Below are 23,661 nucleotides of genomic sequence, written 5' to 3' on the forward strand. Positions count from 1 at the left end.
CTTTGAAATAAAACTCAAAAGATTCTGTTTTTGAAGATAATTTAATTATTTAATTAATGAATTAATTGTTTAAATAGTATATTATCTTTATAGATACTAACTACTCTGTTCTCTTTCTTAAGTTTGTTGCAAAATAATATTAATTTTATTTTATTTTATTTTATTTTATTTTTCTCATTAATTTATTTTTATTATTAATATTATGTCTTTGATAAATAAAATAATGGTTGCTATGATTGGAATATATTATCAATAAAATGTAAAATAATAATATAATATTATTATATATTTTTATCGATCGGAAATTTGTATCGACCCATCGGATATTTATTTTTAAAAATGAAGTGTTAAAATTGTGGTATGTTCTTTTAACATTTATTTTTAGAACAGAGACTGCTGATATTACCATTATCATTATCTCTTTTTCTATCTATCTATCTATCTTTGTAACATTATTTTAACAGAAAGAGGAAGATTCTCTTTATATTCATCCATCACCACTCACCCAACCTCATTCACTCTTCCATTTGATCAAATAACATATACATAGTAGCTCGCTCTATAGAATAATGACAAATGGAGATCATTTAACAACAACCAATATTCGATATGGGTCATTAGATAACTCAACAGATGATGATGATGATAATGATGATAATGATATTGTTGATGTTTATATACAAGATAATAATAATAGTAATAATAGAATAAGGAGTAATAATAATAATAATGATATAATATTAAATCATAGTACTGATAATGATAACGATAAAGACAAGTTATTCTCAATAGGTGGTGAAGGTATAGTATTAGCAATAATAGTTGAGTCCATTCTATGAAACTGATCAAACTAACACATTCCCCTCTTTTCATTTAAATGATGATATATGTGGACACACCTTATTTATTCATTGTATTGTATTATTATTATTATTATTATTATTATAGACCAACTACTAGATATGGATAATGATCAATACAGTTTTAAAGATATAAAGTTTCTAGAAGAGGGAGGTGGAGGTGAGGGATACGATGAATTTGGTGGACAAGATGGAGATATATATGGAGGTGGTGATGGTAATGAATCATCTAAACAACTACCAACTGGTGTATGGCGATTAGCATGGTTTTACTTTTGTTTAACTTCCTATTGGTTTAGTTTCTCTGCACTTCAAAGTGCTCTCACTTCTCTTATTTGGCCATCTCAAATTGCTGTATGTAATCGAAAATCAATCAACCAATCAATCAATCATATCAATACCACCCCTTACTTATATACATTACATTGATTTATTATTATTATTGAATTTATAAAGTCAATAGTTGGAGATGAATTAAAAGAAAAGTATTTGGGATGGATGCCATTATTTGGAATATTAATGTCGGTACTGACTGCACCATTGTCGGGTGCCATGTCGGACCATTCGACGTTTCGATATGGAAAGCGTCGTGTATACATGGTGACAGGGTCGATCATTGCCGCTATCTTTTTGTTTGCAGAGGCATTTTGTGGATCGATTCAAGTGTTTATCCTCGTTACAATGGGATACCAGTTTGGTTTGAATTGGGTACCGGTGCATACACTGGTTTGCTCCCCGACAAGGTTCCCAAGTCAAAGACGGGTGCTGCCAGTGGCTACATGGCATTTTCCAACGCACTCGGCAATCTCCTTGGTATTGTAGGGTCAGGTGTCATCATCTCTTATTCTCATACAACTATCGATGATACATCTACATCTTCACAATCCTCATCACTAGCATCATCATCTAGTTCAAGTTCAACTACTGCACCAATAGTAGAGACCAACTATTTATATGTTCATATCTTTTTATTAGTTATTTTGGTCTTGTTCACAGTACCAACTATTTTTGGTATAAAGGAGAGTCGACCCTCAAGTCGGTTTACCCCACGCTTGACGGTACGCAAGTTTTTCAAATTATTCCATTTGCCAAAAGACCAATACCTCAATTTTTATTGGGTTATTATTACTCGATTCTTTCAAGAGATGGGTATTTACTCGGTACTCCCATATTTCCAATTCTATCTCAAGGATGTGATTGGTGTTGGTGAAAAGGCTCCCATTTACACATCGATGTTGTTGGGTGTCATTGTCATTACATCTATTCCATCGAGTATTATTGCCGGTCCTTTATCAGATCGATATGGCCGAAAATTGTTGGTATACGTGTCGAGTGCTATCATGGCGGTGGCGACACTCATGTTTTTGATCCTCAGCTTCAAGCCATCCCTGGTCGGTGTTATGGCTACAGCTGCTATTTTTGGATGTGGATATGGTGCATACCAAGCTGTCGATTATGGTCTCGCACTTGATGTGCTGCCCAATCAAGACACTGTCGCCAAGGATCTTGGTGTGTGGCACCAAGCACTCGTCGTCCCTCAGGTCTTTGCCCCGCTCATCACCGGTCTCGTCCTCGGTGCACTCAAGAGTCGCGGTCACCTGTTGGCTGGCTACAGTCTCGTCTTCTCCATCACTCTGTTTTGGTTTATCCTCGCCACCATCATGATCAAACCAATCAAAATCTACAAAAAAGAACATTTCATTCCACTTGATCAATCATCTTCCTCAATAATAAATAGAAGTTAATAATGTTTAAAGAGATAGAGATAGAGATATTTATAAATACATGTAAATAAAGAAATGGTTCTATGATCCAGTCATCTGAGAGTCTGTCCAACAACATGTTAAAAATAAATATATATTTCTTGATTTTTTTTTTTTGTACTGATCAAAAGTATGAGGGGAATTGAAAAAAGAAAGTAAGTAGTATATATTATTTCTTTTCATAGAACATTGTTTTTATACTCCTTTGGATCATATTATATATAGAGATGCAGCGTCGACTGAAGGACTTGTTTTAAACTTTCGGTAATAGTTTACTAGTCCGACAAATTGCACTTGATCAGTTATGTGTAGTAAATTGGGCTTGGTACTTGGAAGAAACGGTTGACAGAGGAATTACTAAAGCAAAGGTGGACCAAAAGTAAAAGTACTTCATACTTTTATCAGAGAGATTGAGCAAGGCAAAAGGTATCATGTACAGTAGGTATATTTAAAGACCAAGAGATGTCTATAATCTATGCACATCCTCCAAATTAACATTCAAGATTCTTTTGACAGCTACACATGATGACTCTACGAAAAAAATGCCGTTATAAAGGATACTATGACCACCAATACATCAACACGACTGCCATCTATAAAATCAAGTGTTTCTCTTGGCAATGTACACATGAAAAGTATTTCATAAAGTTAAACACTTGATTTTATATATGAACGTCCTCTGTAGTTGATCAAGACATAACACATTATATTTTATTTGGTACGTAGTACACTCTCATATATCGAAAGATTCTATTCTCATCATGTTAACCCCAATTCATTCACAAAATTAATGATCAACCTAGGCACAAAGGTTATCCCGCAAGGGGTGGCTTTTAGTTTAGAGTTGGCTGATCAAAAAAGTTACTCTTTAGTATAATCTTTGTTTTTTAAAGTTTCCAGACTTGTTGACAGCAAGTACTGGATTATTTTTTCAAATGGTATCTACTTGACTTTACATGTCCATAAATACTCAAATCAATCGTCGAATCAATTTTATCGAAAACTATTATGTAGTTGCAATATTAACAATATGCTTCTGTTATCAACTCTACTTTAGGTCAACCCCTTTTTAAGTTTGGCCTGTTCTTTTTCGAGGACCGTTCAGTGGTCAGTTAATTAAAATCAAGTGTTTCTCTTGGATGATGTACGTATTCTCATGTACATGATAATGGTTAAACACTTGATTTTAATTATACAAAGCCACGTGGAAATAGGATCCAACCTCTCTCTCCCTCAAGACAAAGACAACTCTCAACATTGTATTGTATGTAATTATATTTATTAAACTTTTATTTTCTATTTAATCCAACCCTATCCTCCTAATTATTTAAATGACAAGGTACCTTTACATTATTAATGATAGAAAAGAAGATCTTTTGGATGGATTCTAAAAAGTAATAAATATCAATCACACCACATTTCTTCTTTTTTTACTTTTATTTCTTTCATTCATCTCTCTCTGTTTGTGTTGTTTTTTGAACAAATAATGATAACTACATTTAATAGTGTATTCAAGATACTGTATATAAGACAATCTATATTCAATCATGTTGAAAAGATATCACAACAACAACAACAACAACAACAAACTACGGGTTCTAAAAGACATCTAAAAGGAAGAGATATTGCAAAGTTACCATTTCTTGGTATGATAACAGATTATGGTATGCCATGGTACTTTATCAAACATTATCTACCACCATCTGACACTTTATTGTTCAAGAGAAGGGCATATACAATCACTCGATACTGTGCACATCGTAATGCAACATTGGATATACTCATTCATCTATTAGAATGGTGTCCCAATTACGATCCACAACAAGACAAGATCTGTTATACTCGACTAGCTGAAAACATTGCAGCTACTGGAAACAAAGATATTTTAGAGTATATCATTAATAGATATCCAAATATCAATTTAAATAATGTAAATCAAAGAGCTATTACAGGTGGTCATGTTTCTATTTTGGAACTTTTAACAAGTCTTGGTAAAGATGGAGGTGACTTTACAAGTGATTCATTACATCGTGCAATTGAATATGGATATCTAAATGCTGTCATATACTTGCATGATAGAACTAAAGAGAAATCAAACAACTCACCACCAATCTTTGGTAATTGGGCTATGGGTGTTGCTGCTAGAAATGGTCATTTGGATATTGTAAAGGTAAGTAAAAGTAACTATAATCATCATTGTCCGAAATGGTATATACTAATTGCATTCTATATAGTTTCTTCATTATAATAGAACTGAAGGATGTGTTGTTGATGGTTTGTCACTCGCCGCTAGAGGTGGACACTTGGATATTGTAAAGGTAAGTAAAGAATAGAAATAAAACTTGATTAATCAACACCTATTCTTAATATTAATCATTCATTGATTCTATTTATATATATATATATATAGTTTTTATTATTAAATAGAAGTGATGTTTCTAAATATGATGTATTAACTTCTGCTGCTAGATCTGGAAACCTAGAGTTGGTAAAGTTTCTACATGAATATAATCAATTTCAATTTAATTGTAATACAGAGGCTATGGATATTGCGGCGGCGTCTGGACACTTTTCAGTGGTAGAATGGTTACATTTTAATCGTACTGAAGGATGTACAACCAGAGCAATGGATCAATCTCCCTGCTTTGAAATTACCCAATTCCTTCATTTAAATCGAACAGAAGGTTGTACAACAAAAGCTTTAAATAATGCCTCTATCCTTGGTTATGTAGATACTACAAATGTATTTATCTTAAATAGACTAATTATAATTAGTAGCCACTAACATTCCATTTAATATTCTGCTAGTTTCTATTAAATAATCGAACTGAAGGATGCACAATAGATGCTTTAGAGAGAACTGCATTTGCTACCAATATTGTAGATATTATAACCTATCTCCATGCCAATGACACACACTTTTCACCGAGATATGTATACTATACAATTGCATGGGGGAGACTTGATGCTATCCCATTCTTTTTAGAACATTATATACATTCTCCCATATGGGATGAAGCATTGGATATGGCTGCAGAGTTTGGTTATTTTGACATTGTAAAGGTACCAACCAACCCATCCATCTATTCACTCATCAATCAAATGAAACCAAGATATTAACTCTATATATATATTTTTCCAATTATCAACTTTGATTCAAGTTATTACACTCTAATCAAATGACATGCACAGAAAGAGCAATGGATACTGCTTCATCTGGAGGATTCCTTGATATTGTGATGTTTCTCCATGAAAATAGAACTGAAGGGTGCACAACCAAGGCCATGGATGATTCTGCAGCTCATGGTCATTTGGACATTGTCAAAGTTTGTAGATGATGAATAACTAATAATAATAATGGTATCCAATCCATTCCTAATAAGAATTTCTTCCTTTCCACTATATATATAGTTCTTACATGAAAATAGAACAGAAGGATGTTCATCATGTGCATTTAATTCAGCAGCACAAAATGGATTCCTGGACACTGTAAAGTTCCTCCACAAGTATTACCCAGACCTAAACTGCAGCGCAAAAGCACTCTATTATAATGCATCAGATATGGTTCAATTCCATGATGTTCTTGAATTCCTCTTAACCAACAAGATGACATTCGCATCTCATATTACAACAAAGATTCTAATAGAATATAAATATCAACACTATTATGAATGTCATTCATTATTAAAGAAACATTTTATCTCTTTAAATCAATCTAAAAAATAATAAATAAATAAATAAACAAACAAACAATGTAACAATAATAATAATAATAATAACTGAATAAATAGTGTTTATAAACAAATAAAAATGTATATATATAATGGAACAATTAAAAAAAATTCTTTGTGATTTTATCTAAGAGGCTATTTATTCAGGAAGGGCTCTTGGAAGAATTTAGAAGCTCAACTTGGTGAAGAACCACTTGGACTTTCCGAGTCTGTACTTGTTTTGGAAGATTCTCTTGACGGCGTATCTGGTGTTGGCCTTCTTGGCTGGCTTGAGACCTTCAACAGTGACGGAGTCTCTGAGTTGGTTGAAAGAGGTTTCCTCACGGGATTCGAAATTGTAACTAAAATTTGAAAATAATAATAATAATTAGTATCATTGTGTCTTTAGTATATCGTTGATCTATAGGATATGATAGACAGATTGATAGTTTCACCACCAAATCATTGCAATCGTTTGTAATTTAACCTCCAATAATCTTCCTTTTGTTGTTTTGTTTCTCTTGTTTTTGTGTGGTGAAACTATCTGTCTTTTTAAACTAATCCAACCTATCCCATCCTATCCTATCTATTTTTATGTATATTTTGTAAGATACATACCGAGTTGGCATGATGTGAGAATAGTTGACAACCTTGACGAATGGCTTGATGGAGATTCTCTTGAGAATTTGCTTCTTGGACATCTTTCTGACGACTCTACGTGGGTACTTGCTGATACCGGCGACGAGAGCGTGTCCGTATGGACGCTCCTTGGTGGCATCATCGAAGGGTAGAAATGCAGTCATTTGTTTATCATTTTAATAATTTTAATGGGGTATAGTATAGGAAATCAAAGTTTGACTTAAGAGAGAATAAATCCCTCTCGGCCGTCAATGAGGTGAAAAAAGACGAGACAAGTATGTAAAAGCGATACATTACTAAATTCTCTGTTTTTGTTGGTTTGTGTGTCTATTTGAGCCTGCTGCTGTATGGGTGATGTAAGATAGCGGATAGACAGAAAGAGTAGAGATATAGAAGAGTTACTTTATTTGGTATTCTTAACGACAACAGCCTTACGACCAGCGTACTTTCCGTTTAAGAGGATGACCAATCTTCCTTGCTTGATGCTGTTTTATATGTCATAATAGGTAGGTAGTAGAAGTACGGGTTAGTGGCATGCACAGAATGTGTGATATAGATAGGGGTGTATAATACTAACAATTTTTGCATCTTTGTCTCTTTTTTAGGCACACAGTGTAGAATCGATAGAGCGTGACGTTATTCACTTCAAGCATCACGAGCCTTCACTGCAGACCTCCACCGAGAAACAAAATTTTTTTTCAAAAAATCACTTTTCAATTGTCGCAGACGAGAAATAATTGCCCGCACTCTTGAGTAAAGGGTAACCAACCGACAACTCAAGATACGTATTAACAATATATTACTTTATCACTTCATTATATTATATTGAATACCTGTATATCTTTAGATATAAATAATATTTTAAAAATCAATCAATGCAAAGAATAGCAGATAACATATTGAATGAAACAATCGAACCGTTGTTTGAAAAGACATGTGTTCAATTGTGTAATGGAGGATTCAATGCGATTAGATCAAGTGTTAAAGCTGTACTATCTCTATCATCGATATTACAAACTAGTCTTGGTCCTAGAAGTATGAGTAAAATGATTTTAAGTATGTGAAAGAAGAAGAAGAAGAAGAGAGAGACAAAGAGAGAGAAAGAGATGTATAACATGTGATGATTAATCACACAACACCAATATATATATTATACTATTTAAATAATTAGAGGATAATGGAGAGTTTATTATTACAAATGATGGGTCAATGATACTATCAAATATAAAGGCGAATCATCCAGCTTCAAAGTTGTTTGTAGATATTGCATTGGCACAGGATCGCGATGTAGGTGATGGAACAACTTCTGTAGTATTGATAGCTAGTGAAATATTGAAATTGTTATATGAGATGATAGAAGAAGAAGAAGAAGAGGAATATGAAGGAAATGGAGGAGAGGGAGGAGAACAACAACAACAACAACAACAATTGACAATACATCAAATTACATTGACATCATTATTATTTAAAGCTGGGCAAGTTGCATTATCAATATTAGAAAGTGACCAAGTTAGCAATGCATTCCAATCAAATGATCCTACCATCCTATTAAAAATGGCTGGTGTATCATTGGCAACCAAACATTATTCCTATTGGACAAATAATTTAATTAATATTGCTTACAACTCTATCATCAATACTAGTAGAAACAATAATAATAATAACAACAACAATAATAATACAATAGACATACAAAATAATATAAATATAATTAAAATGTATGGAATTGGAAACAACAATAATAATAATACATCCTCCTCTAATAATAATAATAATATATCAAATATAGATAATAATGAATTTATCAAAGGTTTATTTATATCAACCATTAAACAACCATTTATAATTAATAATAATAGTAATAATAATAATAGTAGTAGTGATACGACGGATAATAATGAAAAAAGATGTTGTATTTTAGGATTTGATTTAATTGATTTAAAAAACAAAGAATCATTTAAAACTCATAAATCAATATCATCAGTGAATGATATGGATCATTATTTATCATTCAAACAATCAAGATTAATATTTATATTTAATAAGATTAAACAAATGAATATTAATGTTGTATTTTGTAAATATGTATGTTGAAATCTAATGATTTAGAAAGTGAACACAATCCAAACTAATGATTAATACTATAATTTTTAGAGCTTACCAGAGAATTTAATACAAATGTTGGTTTATCATTCAATATCGGTGATACAAGAATTAAAAGATGAAGATATTACAAAAATATCAACTATTACTGGTGCAGTATTATTAAATAACCAAGATGAATTTGATTTGGAATCAATGATTGGATCAATTTCCATAATCTCTATGTATTGTAAATTTGAAAATCAATATTTTATTCATCTATCGTAAGTTTATTGTACAATGATAAATACTACTCCACTTTATATTAACTATTGAATTTAGCAATGAGAATACATTTTATTCAACGATTATAATTAGATCACCAACAATGGATATAGCAGATGATTTGGAGATTGGTATGATCGATGCTCTCTATCTATTGAAATCATCAATGGAAACAAAACCAAGATATGTTTATGGTGGTGGATGTTGTGAAATGTCTCTATCAATGGCATTAAAGAGACATGTACAAAAGAATAATATAAAGGGGTTGGAAGCAAGAATATTTGAAATATTGGCAAACGCATTTTCTGTCATTCCTTCAATTATTGGTTCAAATTGTTATCCTTTTCAAAATACCAAAATTGACAATGACAGCAATGACAATGATGATCAAGAGATGATTGATGGTGGTATAATGTCAATCATTACAAGATTATCATTTCTTCATGGTCAACATTTAAAAAATCAAGATGTAGCAACAGACGAGACATCTGTGCCATGCAAATGGGGAATTGATGGATGGACAGGTAGAATATGTGATATTTCCAAACTTGGCATTATCGAACCATTGGTATTAAAGAAATCAATCATTAATGCAGCCATTGAATCTTGTATTACATTATTAAGAATTGATACAATTATTTCTTGTTCAGTTTTGAATCCACCAATCAAATAATTAAAATAAATAAATAAATATTATTATCTATCTATTTTCAATGATTGTAGTACTACAATATATATATCTTGTATTCATTTTTATACAAATGTGTAGAGTTGGTTGTATGTTATTTAGTATTTATACATAATGATTTGTTGATCTTTGTTTTTGTATTGATCTATCTTCATCTTGTTCTTCTGGATCACCACCATTCTTTTGTTTCTTTTCATGATTGTCAAGATGACGTCTCATATCATCATATTCATAATCATCAGTCCCAAATATTTCTCTACAATTTGGACATGATGAATGTAATTTTAACCATTGTGTAATACAATCTAAATATAGATTAAATATTAATATTATTGACATATAGATATAATTATATATCTTCCTCTATCTATTTTTATCTATACTTACCATAATGATAATAATGTTTACATGGTAGTTTAATTGCAAAGTCTTCTAAATCAAATTCACAACAACATACTGAACAATCACCTATTCTCTCTATTTTAAGCAGAACAAAAACAAGTAAGTAATGATCAATCATCATCAAGTATCATTTATTATGTATGTATGTATGTATGTATGGCTCACCTTTATTTCTCTTTGTTATTTCAACTTCTTCTGTTAGTTCTTGAAATTGATAATCTGATATGGGAGGAGTTGGTCTATGTTTAAGTATAAATTTGATTCTTTCAATATCTATTTCATCATTCCTTTGAGCTAGTGTTTGAAATGCATTGATTTGATCCATCAACCCTGATAAATCTCTTCCTCCTCCTCCTTGTTCATTATTTGTTTGTTCTGACATTTTAAAATGTATGTATACGAATAGAATAAAATATATTAATTAAAATTTGACTCATCTCTTTCATTCATTTTACTTTATTTATTATTTTTATTAATATTTTTATTTTTATTTTTATTTTAGGAAACCCCTTACACGTTTTAGTTATGTCATCCATGACTCACATCCTATGTAATATATATTCATTCGTTTACCAAAAAAAATAAAAATAAAAATAAGAAAGTATAAAATGAATAGATTTAATTTTAAATTTAATTACGCGCGTTTTATTAAATTATTGTTTGTTTGTTTGTTTGTTTGTTGTTAGTTGGTTGGTTGGGGTTGGGTAAAAAAAAAGGTATATTCCTGTGCTATATATGTTTGTTTGAGAGAGAAAATTATTGTTGTATATTATACATAGATTGATGATAATATATTTGAATGCCTGGCGCATTTATGGTCCTGAATCGATTCAGATTCAGAACAAATAAATGGTTGGTGGAAAAAGAAAGAAGAAAACTAGCTAGTTGTTTATGGAGCAGTGACGGTACAGGTAAAGTCCTTGGTAAGTTCCATTGAACCCATACCAATGACGGTGGCATAGAGACGGATGTTGTCACAACTTGGGACAGCTGGGAGAGTGCAGTTCTAAAGTAATATGAAAATAAAAAATATATAATTAGAATAATAATAAAGAAAGAAGTATAGTAGGTAGAAACATACAATTGGGAGACCGAATGGTTGCTTGCAGTATGGTAAAATGTTGGTAATCAAACCACCATACTTTAATTGGGCTTCAACCCAAATCATGTTTTGTGGAGTGGTCGAGATCAAGAGGGTATGATCATTTTGGACGATACTGTTAACTAAAGAAAAAAAGAAAAGAAAAAAGATAGAGTTGGATTAATATCTGGTGGAACAGATAAATTTTATCGGTCGGGACATACTGGTAGCAGATTGAGCCAAAGCAATGATGGCGAGGACGGCAACGATGATGGTAATTAACTTGTTCATTTTTAAAAGAAAGGATGGTTGGTTGGTTGGTTGTTGGGGGAAAAGTAAAGTAAAATAGAACTTTAGAAGTGATAAAATAGGATGCCGGAAGAAATATTAAATGTATTAATTTAATTATTTGTTTGTTTGTTTGATTGTTATCTATTTGATGATTAATTATGACCAAAAATTGGTCTTATTTATACTTTACCCTCTGCGATCCATTTCACACGATGTTCATATTAATATTGTAATTACAATACGATTGACGATGAGGTTGGTTCCAATCCAAAAATATCAGTGTGTCAAGCGAGGGAGGGCAGGTTGATAGCCTAGAAGACTCTCGTTGCGGGCAGCTAACGGGTCAACAGAGACAATGGGGGCGATTTGAGCATACCGTCATTTTTATGACCAATCGTCGTCGTTTATCTAATTTATCTCTGACCGACTGAGATAAACTCGCACCAAAACGAAGACCTTCGTTCAGTTCTCGTTTCTTATTCGCTGTACCACGAGCCAATCAGAGTGTCTTAGTCTATAGATATCAAGATTGTGATGTGCTTGACACATTGTACAACAATATGTACCCACATGGATCCAAATATATACCAATCAGATCGTATCCCTCTCAGAATTGGTCTTTGCACGCTGAAAAATTCTTTTAAAAGAATAAATGAAAGGAAGAAGCACGATCTGTCCAGCAAAGATTTAGATTGCAATTTTCGAGAGAGAAGATCGAGAAACAATAGTGGTGGTTTCTTTTAAAACAAAAGAAAAGAGAGAGTTTAAAAGAGACGATATTATTTTTAGCTTGCATTTGACCAAAACAGAGATACAAGATACCGCAAACAGAAACACTTTTCCTTCTTTCTTTTTCACCGTTACTTCATCAACATCATCCCTACAATCCCCGACTTTGAATTGAATCAACCAATCAACTAATCAACTCGATAGAGAGTACTCTTTTTTGAAAAAGTCAAGAGTCAAACATACCTACCCTAACAGCAAGGCAACCCTACCCTACCCTACCCAACACTTCACTTTCATATCATAATCGCGGCACGATAATACACCTAACACAATATATATATAGAATGTCAAAGATATCAAGCTTTAAAAAAGAAAAGTTAATAGAGATTGGTGAACAAGCTATAGATTGGGCGTTGGGCAAAGGAATCATTTTTGTTAAAAGAAAGACCGAGCAAGAGGCAGTGGCCATCCAACAACCCATCGTCACTCACATTCCTCTTTCTATTCTCCCCTCAGAGTTCCCAAAACGCTTGTACGAACAAGCCGTTTCATTGTCCAAAGACTACAACCTTCTCGTTCATCATCTATCAAAGAATTTCAACTTTATTCAATCAACTCTAAAAGAGTAAGTAGTATTGTCGAGTAGTAGGAGTAGGAGTATTGGACCCATCGTTTTGGGCGAAGGAAACTGGAATCAAATGCATTTGCAAAATTAGATTCACAAAAGTATCCTACCAACCGAGCAAAAATAAGAAAGAAAAGTAAACTAAACTAACTGTACTCTTTTACTTTGTTTGTTTTTTTAGTGTCCAAGATCCATTTACACAATCATTATTAAAAATTCATAGAGAAATTGAAAATGAAGGAAAGAAACAAAAGATTGAATTGGGTATATTTAGATCAGACTATATGGTTCACCATAACGATGATTCCAGTAAATCTGAATTATACCAAGTTGAATTGAATACCATCTCATCGTCATTTGGGTGTATCTCTGCCAAGGTGTTTGACATGCACCGTTACTTGATCAAAGACAATCATCTCCAACATACCTATCCACTTGAAAACCTCCCAAGAAATGATAGTGGTGCCAACATTGCTCGTTCCATTGCTCAAGCACATAATTTATATACAAGTTCCACCAATAATACTGCCAAAACCAATATTGTCGTCATGATTGTAGTCCAACCAGATGAACGTAACATTTGGGATCAAAAAGCTATAGAGTATACACTCTCTTCAGATTATTCAATTAAAATGATTAGAAGAACTCTTTTAGAACTTGATACACGCGGTAAAATAGATCCATCAAATCATTCTTTACAAATGTATGTATTCCAAAAATATATATACATTTAAATCTATTTATTTAATTAATTATTTATTTATTTAATTGATTATTATTAGTGATGGATATGAAATTTCAGTATCATATTATAGAGCAGGATATACACCAAACGATTATCCAAGTGAAAATGAATGGAATGGAAGATTATTGGTTGAAAGATCATTGGCTATTAAATGTCCATCGATTGCAAATCATTTGGTAGGTGCCAAAAAGATTCAACAAGCTATTGCTAAAAAGGGAGTTTTGGAAGAACTACTACAAGACCAAGAATCAATCAAGCGAATGCGTCGTAGCTTTACAGGATTGTACAGTCTTTCCAAAGAGGATATCGATCAAGAAGCAGTACAAAAGGCAAAGGCCAACCCACAACTATACGTCATGAAACCACAAAGAGAAGGTGGAGGTAATAATATCTATGGTGATCAAGTCAGAGAGTCATTGGCATCAATGAACGCCGATGAATTGGGATCCTATATTCTAATGGATCGTATTGTTCCAAAGGCATTCAACACTACCATCATCAGAGAGAGCAAAGTGATTGACATAGAAGCATTGTATGAACTCGGTATATTTGGTCTATACATTGGACACGATGATCAAGGTGTATTATTAAATGAAGAAGGTGGAATCTTACTTCGAACTAAAACTTCAAATTCTGATGAAGGTGGTGTTGCTGCTGGTTTCGCTGTTATCGATTCTTTAATCCTAACTGATTAAAACAAAAAGAAATAAATAAACAAATTAATAATTAATAATTAATAATTAATAATTAATAATTAATAATTAATAATTAATAATTAATAAATAACCAAATTATTTATTTATTTAATTAACTGCACTAGAAATTAATTTCTAGGCTTGGAGATCAGCAAGATGCTTTTGGGGGTTGGCAGGAGAGGCCCGACCACCAGAAAATTCGGAAACCTTGGTACCGTTCTTGTAGAATTCAAACTTTGGAACAGAGGAGATGGCACCAACTCTTTTGGATCCTTGGTTTTGGTCAATATCGACCTTGAAGAACCTGACCTTTGGATTATCTATGGAGGCATTTGAAAAGACCGGTGCAATGGCTCTGTTATCAACAATAAGAAAAGTAAGTTGTTTTTTTTTATCCATCTCTCTGAATATTTACCTGCATGGACCACACCAAACGGCAGTGTAGTAGACGACAACGTACTATTATAAAATAAAGAATGAAGAAAAAGTAGGAGATAGTATAATTAGTAAAAATGTGATGGAATTGTATTTCTCTCTCTCTCTTACAGGGTCGTTTTCGAGGGCACTATCCAGGGAAGTATCAAATTCCTGTGATGATTTTGGTTCCATGCAGCTCATTTTTAAATAAATGTATATATGAATGTATGTATAAATATATACAAATAAATAAATGTGTAAAATATTTAGATATATGTAATATTAACTTTAAAATGAGGGTTTCCAATTTAATTATATTAAATAAAAAATGTTCACGTGGCCTATGACCACTCCACTTCTTGATAACATCCAAAACTCCATTTCAAGTCATATCTTATCTTATGTGGTTTGAAAAGGAAAGAGACAAGTTATAGGAGAGAAAAGAATGAATCAAAAGAATTTAGAGATATGTAAATCATTAATCAATCCAAGTTATATTGAACAATCTTCACAAGCAATCAATCAATACAATCATTTGATTAATGTCTTGTTGACACAGGTATGTAGTAGTACTGTAGACCATTGTTTATTGATTATAAAGTAAAGATAGTAAACTAACTTAATACTAACTAATACATCATTCTCTCTTTTCTTAGAGAAGATTACCTGATAAAGGGTGGGATGATCAATTTATAAGATGGTTTTTAAATGATATTGCAAAGATGGATTCAAACAATTATGTAGAGAATGCTGGTGTTGGAGAACGTGAAGGTAGAATACATAGTCGAATAGTACAAGAGAGACATTTTGGATTGGCACATGGTATTGGTAGAAGTGGTGATATTAGCGAGCAACAACCAAAGGCGGCAGGGTCATCTTTGGTACAAAGATTGTGTAGTTATTTAGTGATGGATTCAATGTCTGTAGCGGGTCTCAACTCGATTGGAGAATGTTTGGTTTTGCCAATGGCCACAGGTATGACGATTGCATTGACGTTGATGACATTTACCAAGCATTGTAGACCACCTACTGCCAAGTATGTCATATGGCCGAGAATAGATCAAAAGTCTTGTCTCAAGGCAATTGCAACCGCTGGCTTGGTGCCAGTGGTTATTGAGAATGTGTTGCAAGGTGATGTCATCACAACAGACCTCGAAGCAATTGAGAACAAGATTATTGAACTCGGTCCAGAAAATGTTGTATGTGTCTACAGTACAACATCATGCTTTGCACCAAGAGTACCAGATAGAATCATTGAAATCTCTGAACTCTGCTATAAATACAATGTTGGTCATATCATCAACAACGCATACGGACTTCAATGCAGTAAAATAGTTCATGCAATCAATGAATCATGTCAATCTGATAAACAAAGACGTGTAGATGCAATCATTCAAAGTACAGATAAAAATTATATGGTACCAGTTGGTGGAGCCATCATTACAAGTCCTAAAAAAGAAAAACAACAACATAAACAAAAAGAAAAAGGTGAAGAGGAACAGCAGGTTAATTTAATAGATTTAATATCAAAAAATTATCCTGGTAGAGCAAATGGATCACCTATATTGGATTTATTTATCACTTTATTGTCAATGGGTAGACAAGGTTATAAAGAGCTGTTGGATGAAAGAAAACAACTTTTAACATATTTTAGAGATCAACTTGCTTCTCTATCTCTACAATTCCCCAATTGTAGATTACTAGATACTCCTGATAATCGTATATCATTGGGTTTGGCATTGGCAGTAGCTTCAGGTGATCAACAAAAACTATCAATATCAATGATTGGATCAAAGTTATTTTCAAGATCATGTTCTGGAGCTCGTGTCATTGAATTACCAGGTTCAAAGAAATCAGTGGCTGGTTTAGACTTTGAATCATATGGATCACACATTAACAATTATCATTCCTCCTATCTTACAGTTGCATGTGCTATTGGTATCACAAAAGATGATATTGATACATTTATGAAAAGATTAAAGAAAATTCTATAAAATCAAAATATAGATATATATCTATCAGGTTATTATTGTATTTTTAAAATTACATTATTCGCGTACATTATTATTTATTTATTTATTTATTTATTTACAATTTATAAATTAATTTTATACAAAGAATTCATTTAACCAAGAATAATCACTAAATTGGAATGATTCTAGAACATTTTTAGATTCATTTTCCTTGATTGAAATGAAACCATTGTTGCTATCTTCAATCTCTGACGAGAGTACAAACAAGTGGTCTTGTCCAGTTCGTCTACACTTTAAAACCTTTGTAAATGGGTTTTGTAGTGATAGAGATTCAATGTTGGTAAGTGCAGATACTGGAAAATAGGGTCTAAAGTTTGCCTGACTGCTCGATACATGCAGTTCAATGTTTTTGATATGCGATGGAATGGTCGCTGGGAATTTAATAGTTACATCTTTTTTCTTGTTGTTACCTTTCTTGTCAATGAAAAAAATAATCAAGGTATCCACCGATTTTGGAAGATGATTAAATATAAGTGGTATCGATTGAGATGATGTTGTAAAACTTTGTAATTGATTTGGTAATTTAAATTTAAATTTTGTTTCATCTTCTACTATTTCTTCTATTATTTCATCTTCTACTATTTCTTTTACTTCTTCTGTTGGTTGTTGTGGTTGTGGTTGCGGTTGAATCTCTTCAACAGCAACAACAATATCTTTTTTCTTTTTTTTAAATATACTTAAAAATTTGGTTGCGATTGATTTCTTTTTGCTGGTGGTTGTTGATGATGATGAAGATGAAGATGATGATGCCTTTTTAAGTTGATTTAATTCATCTTGAGTAAAAGGGTATTGGAATAATTCGAGTGTTTTTAGAGTTGTTGGGAATCGAACCGATGAAATGTTGTCGACCGATAGATCGGCACCAAATTTCAAAATCTCAATGGCTGGAGGTATGTGATACTGGTGGATAGGTTGATCAAACTTTCTTCCAAAAGATAGGTGCGTGAGGGTCTCGGGCAACTCTCCTTGTGCTACATTGTGATTAAACGCATCGCCCATAGTAAGCTTTTTCAATTGTCTTGGTAGAGCTCTATTGAATGCCGAGTTGAAGCTGTCACCCAACGCCAAAGACTGCAAGGTGTCTGGTAAAGACCCCTCTTCCAACGCATGATTGAATCTAAATGCCACCTTTAATTTCTCTAGATTAGGTGGTAATGTACCGGGTAGAATACGGTGAAAGTAGAGTTCTATAGACAGACTACGCAGTGACACTAGATACGAAAAGATACCTGGTACCAATTCAAATTCTAGTTTGGAGATGAGTATTTTGGTCAATGATGTTGGTAACCAGTTGGTGTTAAAGAATGGGCGTTCAAGCTGGTTAAAGAAATGGATTGTCTTGATGGTCTGAGGTAGTACATCTGGCAATATCTCTTGGTTGTAGTTCATACCAAACACCAAGTTTTCAAGTGACGAGTTGGCAAACAGGTCCTGTTGGGTGAGTGGTTGATTAAACACCCGTCCCAACTGCAGATATGTGCAATGTGAAGGAATCGACGCCAACTCGATCCCCGTGCCAAAGCTCTCAGAGAGAACAAGCAGTTTGATCGTGTCGGGCAACAGCGATTTTGTGATGGGATGATTGAATTTGGTGCCCATGTCGAGATAAAAGAGGCCCGATGGTATGCTGCCAGGTAGAAGGGGTTTGTTGTAAGTCGGTCCGAATGAAAGGGACGTTACGGTTAACGGAATCGAGTGTGGGGGTATTGGAAGATCATAGTATGATCCGAAAGCAACCGATATCACATGATTTGGGATCCAGTCACACTTGGAGGGCATCGAGTACTTGGAGTTGTTGAATAGTATCTTTTTGATGTTTTTCGAAGCGGGTATTTGAAATAGACTCTTTAAAGAGTCTTCAAACTTTTCCTCACTATCCAGTCCTCCATTAGCCCCTGATATCTCTGCATTTATACTATCATCCACTACCAACGTATAAAGTATCGATTTAATATAATTATCTTGAAATGATCCAAGATTAAATGTCCCTCCTTTTCTTTTTTGTATTGAAGATGATGAGGAAGTAGAAGTAGAAGAAGAAGAAGAAGGATCATTTGTAACAACATTTGAAATATTTGCAGTTGGAGGAGTAATACAATTATATAGTATCTCCTCTGTTACATTATTGCTACCATGTAATCGGTGTTGCTCGAGTAGTTGTTGAATGGTAATAGTCTTGTTGGGAAAGCAGTAAAATGTAAGGTGTGCCTTTAGTCTCCAAAACTTGTGACATGTCATAACAAACGATATCCTATCAATGTCATGTAAACTCTTTATGATCTGTATTATAATATTATCTGCTAAAAACATCTCTCTCTCTCTCCTATCTTTCTTTCTCTTCCTCCTATACCCATTCACAATTCATAAATAATGAATAGTAATAGTAATAGTAATATTTAGATTGTTCAAACAAAAGTTCATTTGCCTGAACCCTGGGTGGGATGTCAGTTTGCAAAGCAGCATAGCAAATTAAATCCCCGATGAAAAGAGAAAAGAGGTTGAACACATTCTCTTTGTTTTTCAAGCTCGGAGCAGAGAGAATAATATATCTTGGCAAACAAAGAAAGAGAAACTCTTCTACACCACCCATTCACTCTCTCTCTACTATAGTTTAGTCTATCCCATAGTCTCTCACCTCACCTCGCGATTAGGAAAAGATGCAGAGAGTCGTTTCTTCTTTAAATATCTTTGCTATAATTAGCATTATAGTTTTTATTCAGCTTTGTTGTTGTAATATTGCTTTTGTACAATGTAGACCTTCTTCTTCTTCCTCTTCCTCTACTTCCTCTTCTTCATCATCTTCGTCGTCTACTACTTCATCGTCTTCTTCATCATCATCATCAGAGGAAACATTTAATATTAAACAACATTTATCAACCAACACACCTTACTGGATACCAGAACAATCCAAGGGATCGCCCAACCCACCAGCACAATGCACATTACAGAGAATTGATATGGTTGCAAGACACGGTAGTAGAATGCCGGTAGAGTCATCCATCTATGACATTATTGACTTGGTGCAAGAGATTAAGCAATACTCGAGCTCGATTGCACCCCAGTACAACTGGATTGTCAATTGGACTGTACCATACCCAACCACTGACTCGGGACTCCTCATCTTTCAAGGAGAGTTGGAACACTACGAAATTGCCAAAAGAATGTTGACGAGGTTCCCAGATAATTTCCCGGCCTACTCACCAAACACCTACAACACTTCGTGTACAGTGGTCAGCCGTACGTGCATCTCTGCCAATTCATTCCTCTATGGCGCCTTTGAAGGTACTGGTGGTCTCGGGTCATCCAACTACCAACCAACCTTTACATGGACTGCTTCGGCCAATGAAGACTACCTTTTAAGATTCTTTGACACTTGTCAAACCTATAAGGACTTGCCTGTCAACACCCAAAAGGATCAATTCCAGGCAAACGTCTTTCCAAACATCTCGACCAAGGTTGCTGAGCGACTAGGTCTACAAGACGTGTTTGATATTTCTCCATCGGGTATTGCCACCATATTTTCAATGTGTGCCTATGAAATCTCGATTGATAACATTACCAATCAATGGTGCAGTCTTTTCGATCCATCCGATATTGAAGCTTGGGAATATTCTCAAGATTTATCAAATTATTGGCGTAAAAGTTATGGTATTCCAATTAATTATCAAATTAGTTCTTTATTATTACAAGTATGAAAATGAAACACCACAAATTATAATAGAAGGATAAATTAATTAATTAATTATCTGTTTGTTTATTTTCATCTATCTATAGGATATGGTACAATATTTTGATCAGTATGTAAATGAACCAACGGATTTTAATAATACCAACATTTTTAGATTTGGTCATGCCGAAACTATCATTCCTTTTGTATCATTGTTGGGATTGTATAAAGACGATTACCAAATAACAGCCAATCTTTCTCAAGAACAAATTCAAAGTAGACTATTCCGTACAAGTGTCATTTCACCATATGCAGCAAATGTTGCTTTATTATTCTATGATTGTGGTGATAATAATTATAAATTAAGAGTTGATCATAATGAAATTGTAAGATATATACACCAAATATTTGGAATGTGGTCAGCGCGTTGATAAATTATTAATAATAATAATATTTATTCATTTAATTTAAATTTAGGCAACATTGATTCCAGGTTGTGATGATATTTATTGTGATTATACAATTTTCAAACAAGTATTTAGTGATGCTTTAACAACCTTTAGTTGGGATAAAACGTGTGCTGCTGGTGATTCTTCAGACGACACACCTTTATATCGATCCGACAAGGAATGGAAGATTTTAATGTCAATCTTTGTTCCATTGTCGGCAATTGTCGGATTACTTCTTGGTTTATTCCTTCCAGCCATTTTCCGTAAAGTAACCTCTGATACAAGGGAATACCAATCTTTAAATCATAATAATGCTGGATTAGTTTATCGTTAATGTGTGTGTATCAATAATTAAAATCAAAAATGATAATAATTATCTATATATAGTAAAATACTATAGTTTAATTAAACCATAATTTGTAATATAATAATAAATAATCAATAATATCGTAAACCAATCCACCTACCTACTTTTTTTTAGTAGGTCACCTACTATTTTTTAGTACCTACTATTTTTAAGTAGGTCACCTACTTTTTTTTTTAGTAGGTTAAAATTTGGACCTGTATTGTTTCCCAATCATAATTTGAATAAGAGAAAAAAATACTTTAATTTAATATATACCAAAAAAAAAAATGGTGGACAATAGCCTTGTATTTTTGTCAAAAAAAAGATAAAAAAAAAAAACAAATAGAAAATCAAAGTATAATATTAGTTGAAGATTTTAATACACATTTTTAAGATAGATAAATTAGGGTTTTGTATATACTAGTTTGATGGTTTGGTTTTTTATTTTTTAATTTTTAAATTGATCTTTTTTCTTTTATCTATTTTTTTTTTGTTTATTATTCAACAATTGAACAAAGAGCAATTGAATCCCATCTAGATTTACATTCTAGAGCAGTACGAGGGATTTTAGTTTGACGAGCACGAGCCATTGATTTTGAGATATCCATCCATGAGATTTCTCTTCCTTCTTGTTTGCATTCTATCACTTTCTTTTGGAGCAATTCATCTTCTTTGGGAGACCATGGTACTTCACGAGACATGCATGATTTAAAGTACTGATATCTACATTGAATATCGGTTCTTGTTCTAATTTCTAGGGCAACATTTTTCCAACTTTGTCCATGTTTCTCGACCAATACAAAGAGCTTTGCCTCTTCTTCTTCATCCCAAGATCCCTTGCGGATGGCTGGACAGAGGACACGTTTCCAGTGTTGAGCGCATTGGGCACCAGTCTTGCCACCTCCTATTTGGAGGGCAATCTTTTTCCACTGCTTGTCGCCGCTTTCGTGTACCAGCTGGATGAGACGTTGTGACTCTTCTTTGGTCCACTTGTTGGGAGGGTTACGGAGACCGCGACTAACACTCTTGCGAGAACGATCACGCTTCTTAAAGAATCCACCTTCTGGGTCAAACAACATGGAGATGTTTTTAGTGTCAATGTTGAGTTCTTGCTCGTTGACGCCATTCTCTGTTAGGTAGGGGTACATCTTGTTGGTGGTGTCGACAACGATAAAGATCTCGATGAGGTACTGCAAAAGAGGACGGTCGTCAAGGGCAATACCTCGGAGCTCGTTAAAGAGGACCGAGAGTGTCATTTCTTCGTTGAAGAAATCGGCCAAAAGATTGGCGAGGTGGTCTCGCGCGGTTTGGTCGAGGTGCTTTACAAAAAGGGGGGCCAAATACTCACGTAGTTGGTCTTCAATATCTTCATCGAGCATGTGGTCGGATGGGGGAGAAGGTGGCTGGTAGTTTTGTGATGGCACTCCTATAAACGAGAGGCTGTTGGGAGAGACGTGTAAAGGTTGTGGGGAGAGTGGTGCCTGTTGGAAACCATTGTTGGCTGCCGTGGCAGAGGGTGGCTTTTGCGAGTATTGGATGGGTGAATATATGGTTTGTAGGTATGGCGACGACGATGTCGACGACCCGCCATTCATGGTTGGCGACTCCAATTGTCTCTTTCTGTTGCTTTGAATTTGTTGATGATAAGCCAACTGTTGTTGGATGGGAAAATGTTGTTGCATAGAATGTTGAGTTGGTGGCGAAGTTGGTTGTGCTGGATAAATTGCCAATTTATTATTATTATGTTGTTGTTGAAGGTGGAGTTGTTGTTGTTGTTGATGATGGTGATGTTGTTGTTGTTGTTGGAAAAAGAGTGCATTGGCATTGTGGTCCATTGGGCTGGGTGGATTGACATCGAGGTCCAATGCAGATGTTGGCACGGCCTGGTAGATATAGTTGTTTGGGTTTTGGTAGGAATAATATCCGATTGGATAATCCATTGTATTAACCATTGCCATCATGATGATATTATTGTATTTTGTATAAGGAGGGTTAGGGTGGAAAAAGTAATTATAATTTTACGTAATATCCGAATGTTGTGAAATTAAAATTAAAATTAAAAGAAAATGTTTGATTTGATTGAGATTTGTTTGTTATTACTACAATACAATTCAATACTAATCAATCTACTGGGAAAAAAATAAAAAATAAATA

At 33.5% G+C, this 23,661-nt stretch overlaps 13 protein-coding genes across 13 annotated transcripts; 8 read left to right on the plus strand and 5 right to left on the minus strand.

Moving 5' to 3' along the window:
* Positions 1–569: 569 nt before the first annotated feature.
* On the plus strand, positions 570–3,743 carry DFA_01719 (uncharacterized protein; the record flags this gene model as incomplete). The annotated part of the gene is made up of 9 exons (XM_004359626.1): positions 570–801; positions 949–1,214; positions 1,317–1,381; positions 1,501–1,871; positions 2,004–2,600; positions 2,903–3,002; positions 3,350–3,494; positions 3,517–3,561; positions 3,681–3,743. 9 exons carry the CDS (start codon positions 570–572, stop codon positions 3,741–3,743), a joined length of 1,884 nt encoding a protein of 627 aa, XP_004359683.1.
* Positions 3,744–4,109: 366 nt separating this feature from the next.
* DFA_01720 (uncharacterized protein) lies at positions 4,110–5,743 on the plus strand (the record flags this gene model as incomplete). The annotated part of the gene is made up of 4 exons (XM_004359627.1): positions 4,110–4,793; positions 4,858–4,941; positions 5,034–5,366; positions 5,432–5,743. 4 exons carry the CDS (start codon positions 4,110–4,112, stop codon positions 5,741–5,743), a joined length of 1,413 nt encoding a protein of 470 aa, XP_004359684.1.
* A 59-nt stretch (positions 5,744–5,802) lies between these two features.
* Positions 5,803–6,349, plus strand: DFA_01721 (uncharacterized protein; the record flags this gene model as incomplete). Its single annotated transcript, XM_004359628.1, has 2 exons — positions 5,803–5,949; positions 6,035–6,349. 2 exons carry the CDS (start codon positions 5,803–5,805, stop codon positions 6,347–6,349), a joined length of 462 nt encoding a protein of 153 aa, XP_004359685.1.
* An 84-nt stretch (positions 6,350–6,433) lies between these two features.
* Positions 6,434–7,709, plus strand: DFA_01722 (uncharacterized protein; the record flags this gene model as incomplete). The annotated part of the gene is made up of 7 exons (XM_004359629.1): positions 6,434–6,471; positions 6,502–6,691; positions 6,761–6,810; positions 6,944–7,120; positions 7,198–7,247; positions 7,487–7,536; positions 7,578–7,709. The coding sequence occupies 7 exons, from the start codon at positions 6,434–6,436 to the stop codon at positions 7,707–7,709; spliced, it is 687 nt and encodes a 228-aa protein (XP_004359686.1).
* Positions 7,710–7,847: 138 nt separating this feature from the next.
* On the plus strand, positions 7,848–10,012 carry DFA_01723 (uncharacterized protein; the record flags this gene model as incomplete). Its single annotated transcript, XM_004359630.1, has 4 exons — positions 7,848–8,028; positions 8,144–9,057; positions 9,127–9,338; positions 9,397–10,012. The coding sequence occupies 4 exons, from the start codon at positions 7,848–7,850 to the stop codon at positions 10,010–10,012; spliced, it is 1,923 nt and encodes a 640-aa protein (XP_004359687.1).
* A 120-nt stretch (positions 10,013–10,132) lies between these two features.
* Positions 10,133–10,811, minus strand: DFA_01724 (uncharacterized protein; the record flags this gene model as incomplete). Its single annotated transcript, XM_004359631.1, has 3 exons — positions 10,133–10,332; positions 10,415–10,504; positions 10,595–10,811. The coding sequence occupies 3 exons, from the start codon at positions 10,809–10,811 to the stop codon at positions 10,133–10,135; spliced, it is 507 nt and encodes a 168-aa protein (XP_004359688.1).
* Positions 10,812–11,318: 507 nt separating this feature from the next.
* Positions 11,319–11,801, minus strand: DFA_01725 (uncharacterized protein; the record flags this gene model as incomplete). The annotated part of the gene is made up of 3 exons (XM_004359632.1): positions 11,319–11,435; positions 11,511–11,653; positions 11,735–11,801. The coding sequence occupies 3 exons, from the start codon at positions 11,799–11,801 to the stop codon at positions 11,319–11,321; spliced, it is 327 nt and encodes a 108-aa protein (XP_004359689.1).
* A 1,073-nt stretch (positions 11,802–12,874) lies between these two features.
* Positions 12,875–14,595, plus strand: gshB (glutathione synthase; the record flags this gene model as incomplete). The annotated part of the gene is made up of 3 exons (XM_004359633.1): positions 12,875–13,155; positions 13,337–13,858; positions 13,938–14,595. 3 exons carry the CDS (start codon positions 12,875–12,877, stop codon positions 14,593–14,595), a joined length of 1,461 nt encoding a protein of 486 aa, XP_004359690.1.
* Positions 14,596–14,730: 135 nt separating this feature from the next.
* On the minus strand, positions 14,731–15,213 carry trxC (thioredoxin; the record flags this gene model as incomplete). The annotated part of the gene is made up of 3 exons (XM_004359634.1): positions 14,731–14,950; positions 15,011–15,054; positions 15,142–15,213. 3 exons carry the CDS (start codon positions 15,211–15,213, stop codon positions 14,731–14,733), a joined length of 336 nt encoding a protein of 111 aa, XP_004359691.1.
* A 244-nt stretch (positions 15,214–15,457) lies between these two features.
* On the plus strand, positions 15,458–17,006 carry sepsecs (O-phosphoseryl-tRNA selenium transferase; the record flags this gene model as incomplete). The annotated part of the gene is made up of 2 exons (XM_004359635.1): positions 15,458–15,571; positions 15,669–17,006. 2 exons carry the CDS (start codon positions 15,458–15,460, stop codon positions 17,004–17,006), a joined length of 1,452 nt encoding a protein of 483 aa, XP_004359692.1.
* Positions 17,007–17,120: 114 nt separating this feature from the next.
* DFA_01729 (uncharacterized protein) lies at positions 17,121–19,355 on the minus strand (the record flags this gene model as incomplete). The annotated part of the gene is made up of 2 exons (XM_004359636.1): positions 17,121–17,970; positions 18,910–19,355. 2 exons carry the CDS (start codon positions 19,353–19,355, stop codon positions 17,121–17,123), a joined length of 1,296 nt encoding a protein of 431 aa, XP_004359693.1.
* A 60-nt stretch (positions 19,356–19,415) lies between these two features.
* On the plus strand, positions 19,416–21,744 carry DFA_01730 (uncharacterized protein; the record flags this gene model as incomplete). Its single annotated transcript, XM_004359638.1, has 6 exons — positions 19,416–19,434; positions 19,755–20,734; positions 20,820–20,842; positions 20,888–21,098; positions 21,190–21,483; positions 21,709–21,744. The coding sequence occupies 6 exons, from the start codon at positions 19,416–19,418 to the stop codon at positions 21,742–21,744; spliced, it is 1,563 nt and encodes a 520-aa protein (XP_004359695.1).
* A 260-nt stretch (positions 21,745–22,004) lies between these two features.
* Positions 22,005–23,447, minus strand: mybC (myb transcription factor; the record flags this gene model as incomplete). Its single annotated transcript, XM_004359639.1, has 1 exon — positions 22,005–23,447. The coding sequence occupies one exon, from the start codon at positions 23,445–23,447 to the stop codon at positions 22,005–22,007; it is 1,443 nt and encodes a 480-aa protein (XP_004359696.1).
* Between the last annotated feature and the right edge of the window lie 214 nt (positions 23,448–23,661).

Source organism: Cavenderia fasciculata (genome assembly GCF_000203815.1).
Source record: "Cavenderia fasciculata unplaced genomic scaffold Scf_Dfasci-F-a-25c12.r2-5, whole genome shotgun sequence".
Lineage (NCBI taxonomy): Eukaryota > Evosea > Eumycetozoa > Acytosteliales > Cavenderiaceae > Cavenderia > Cavenderia fasciculata.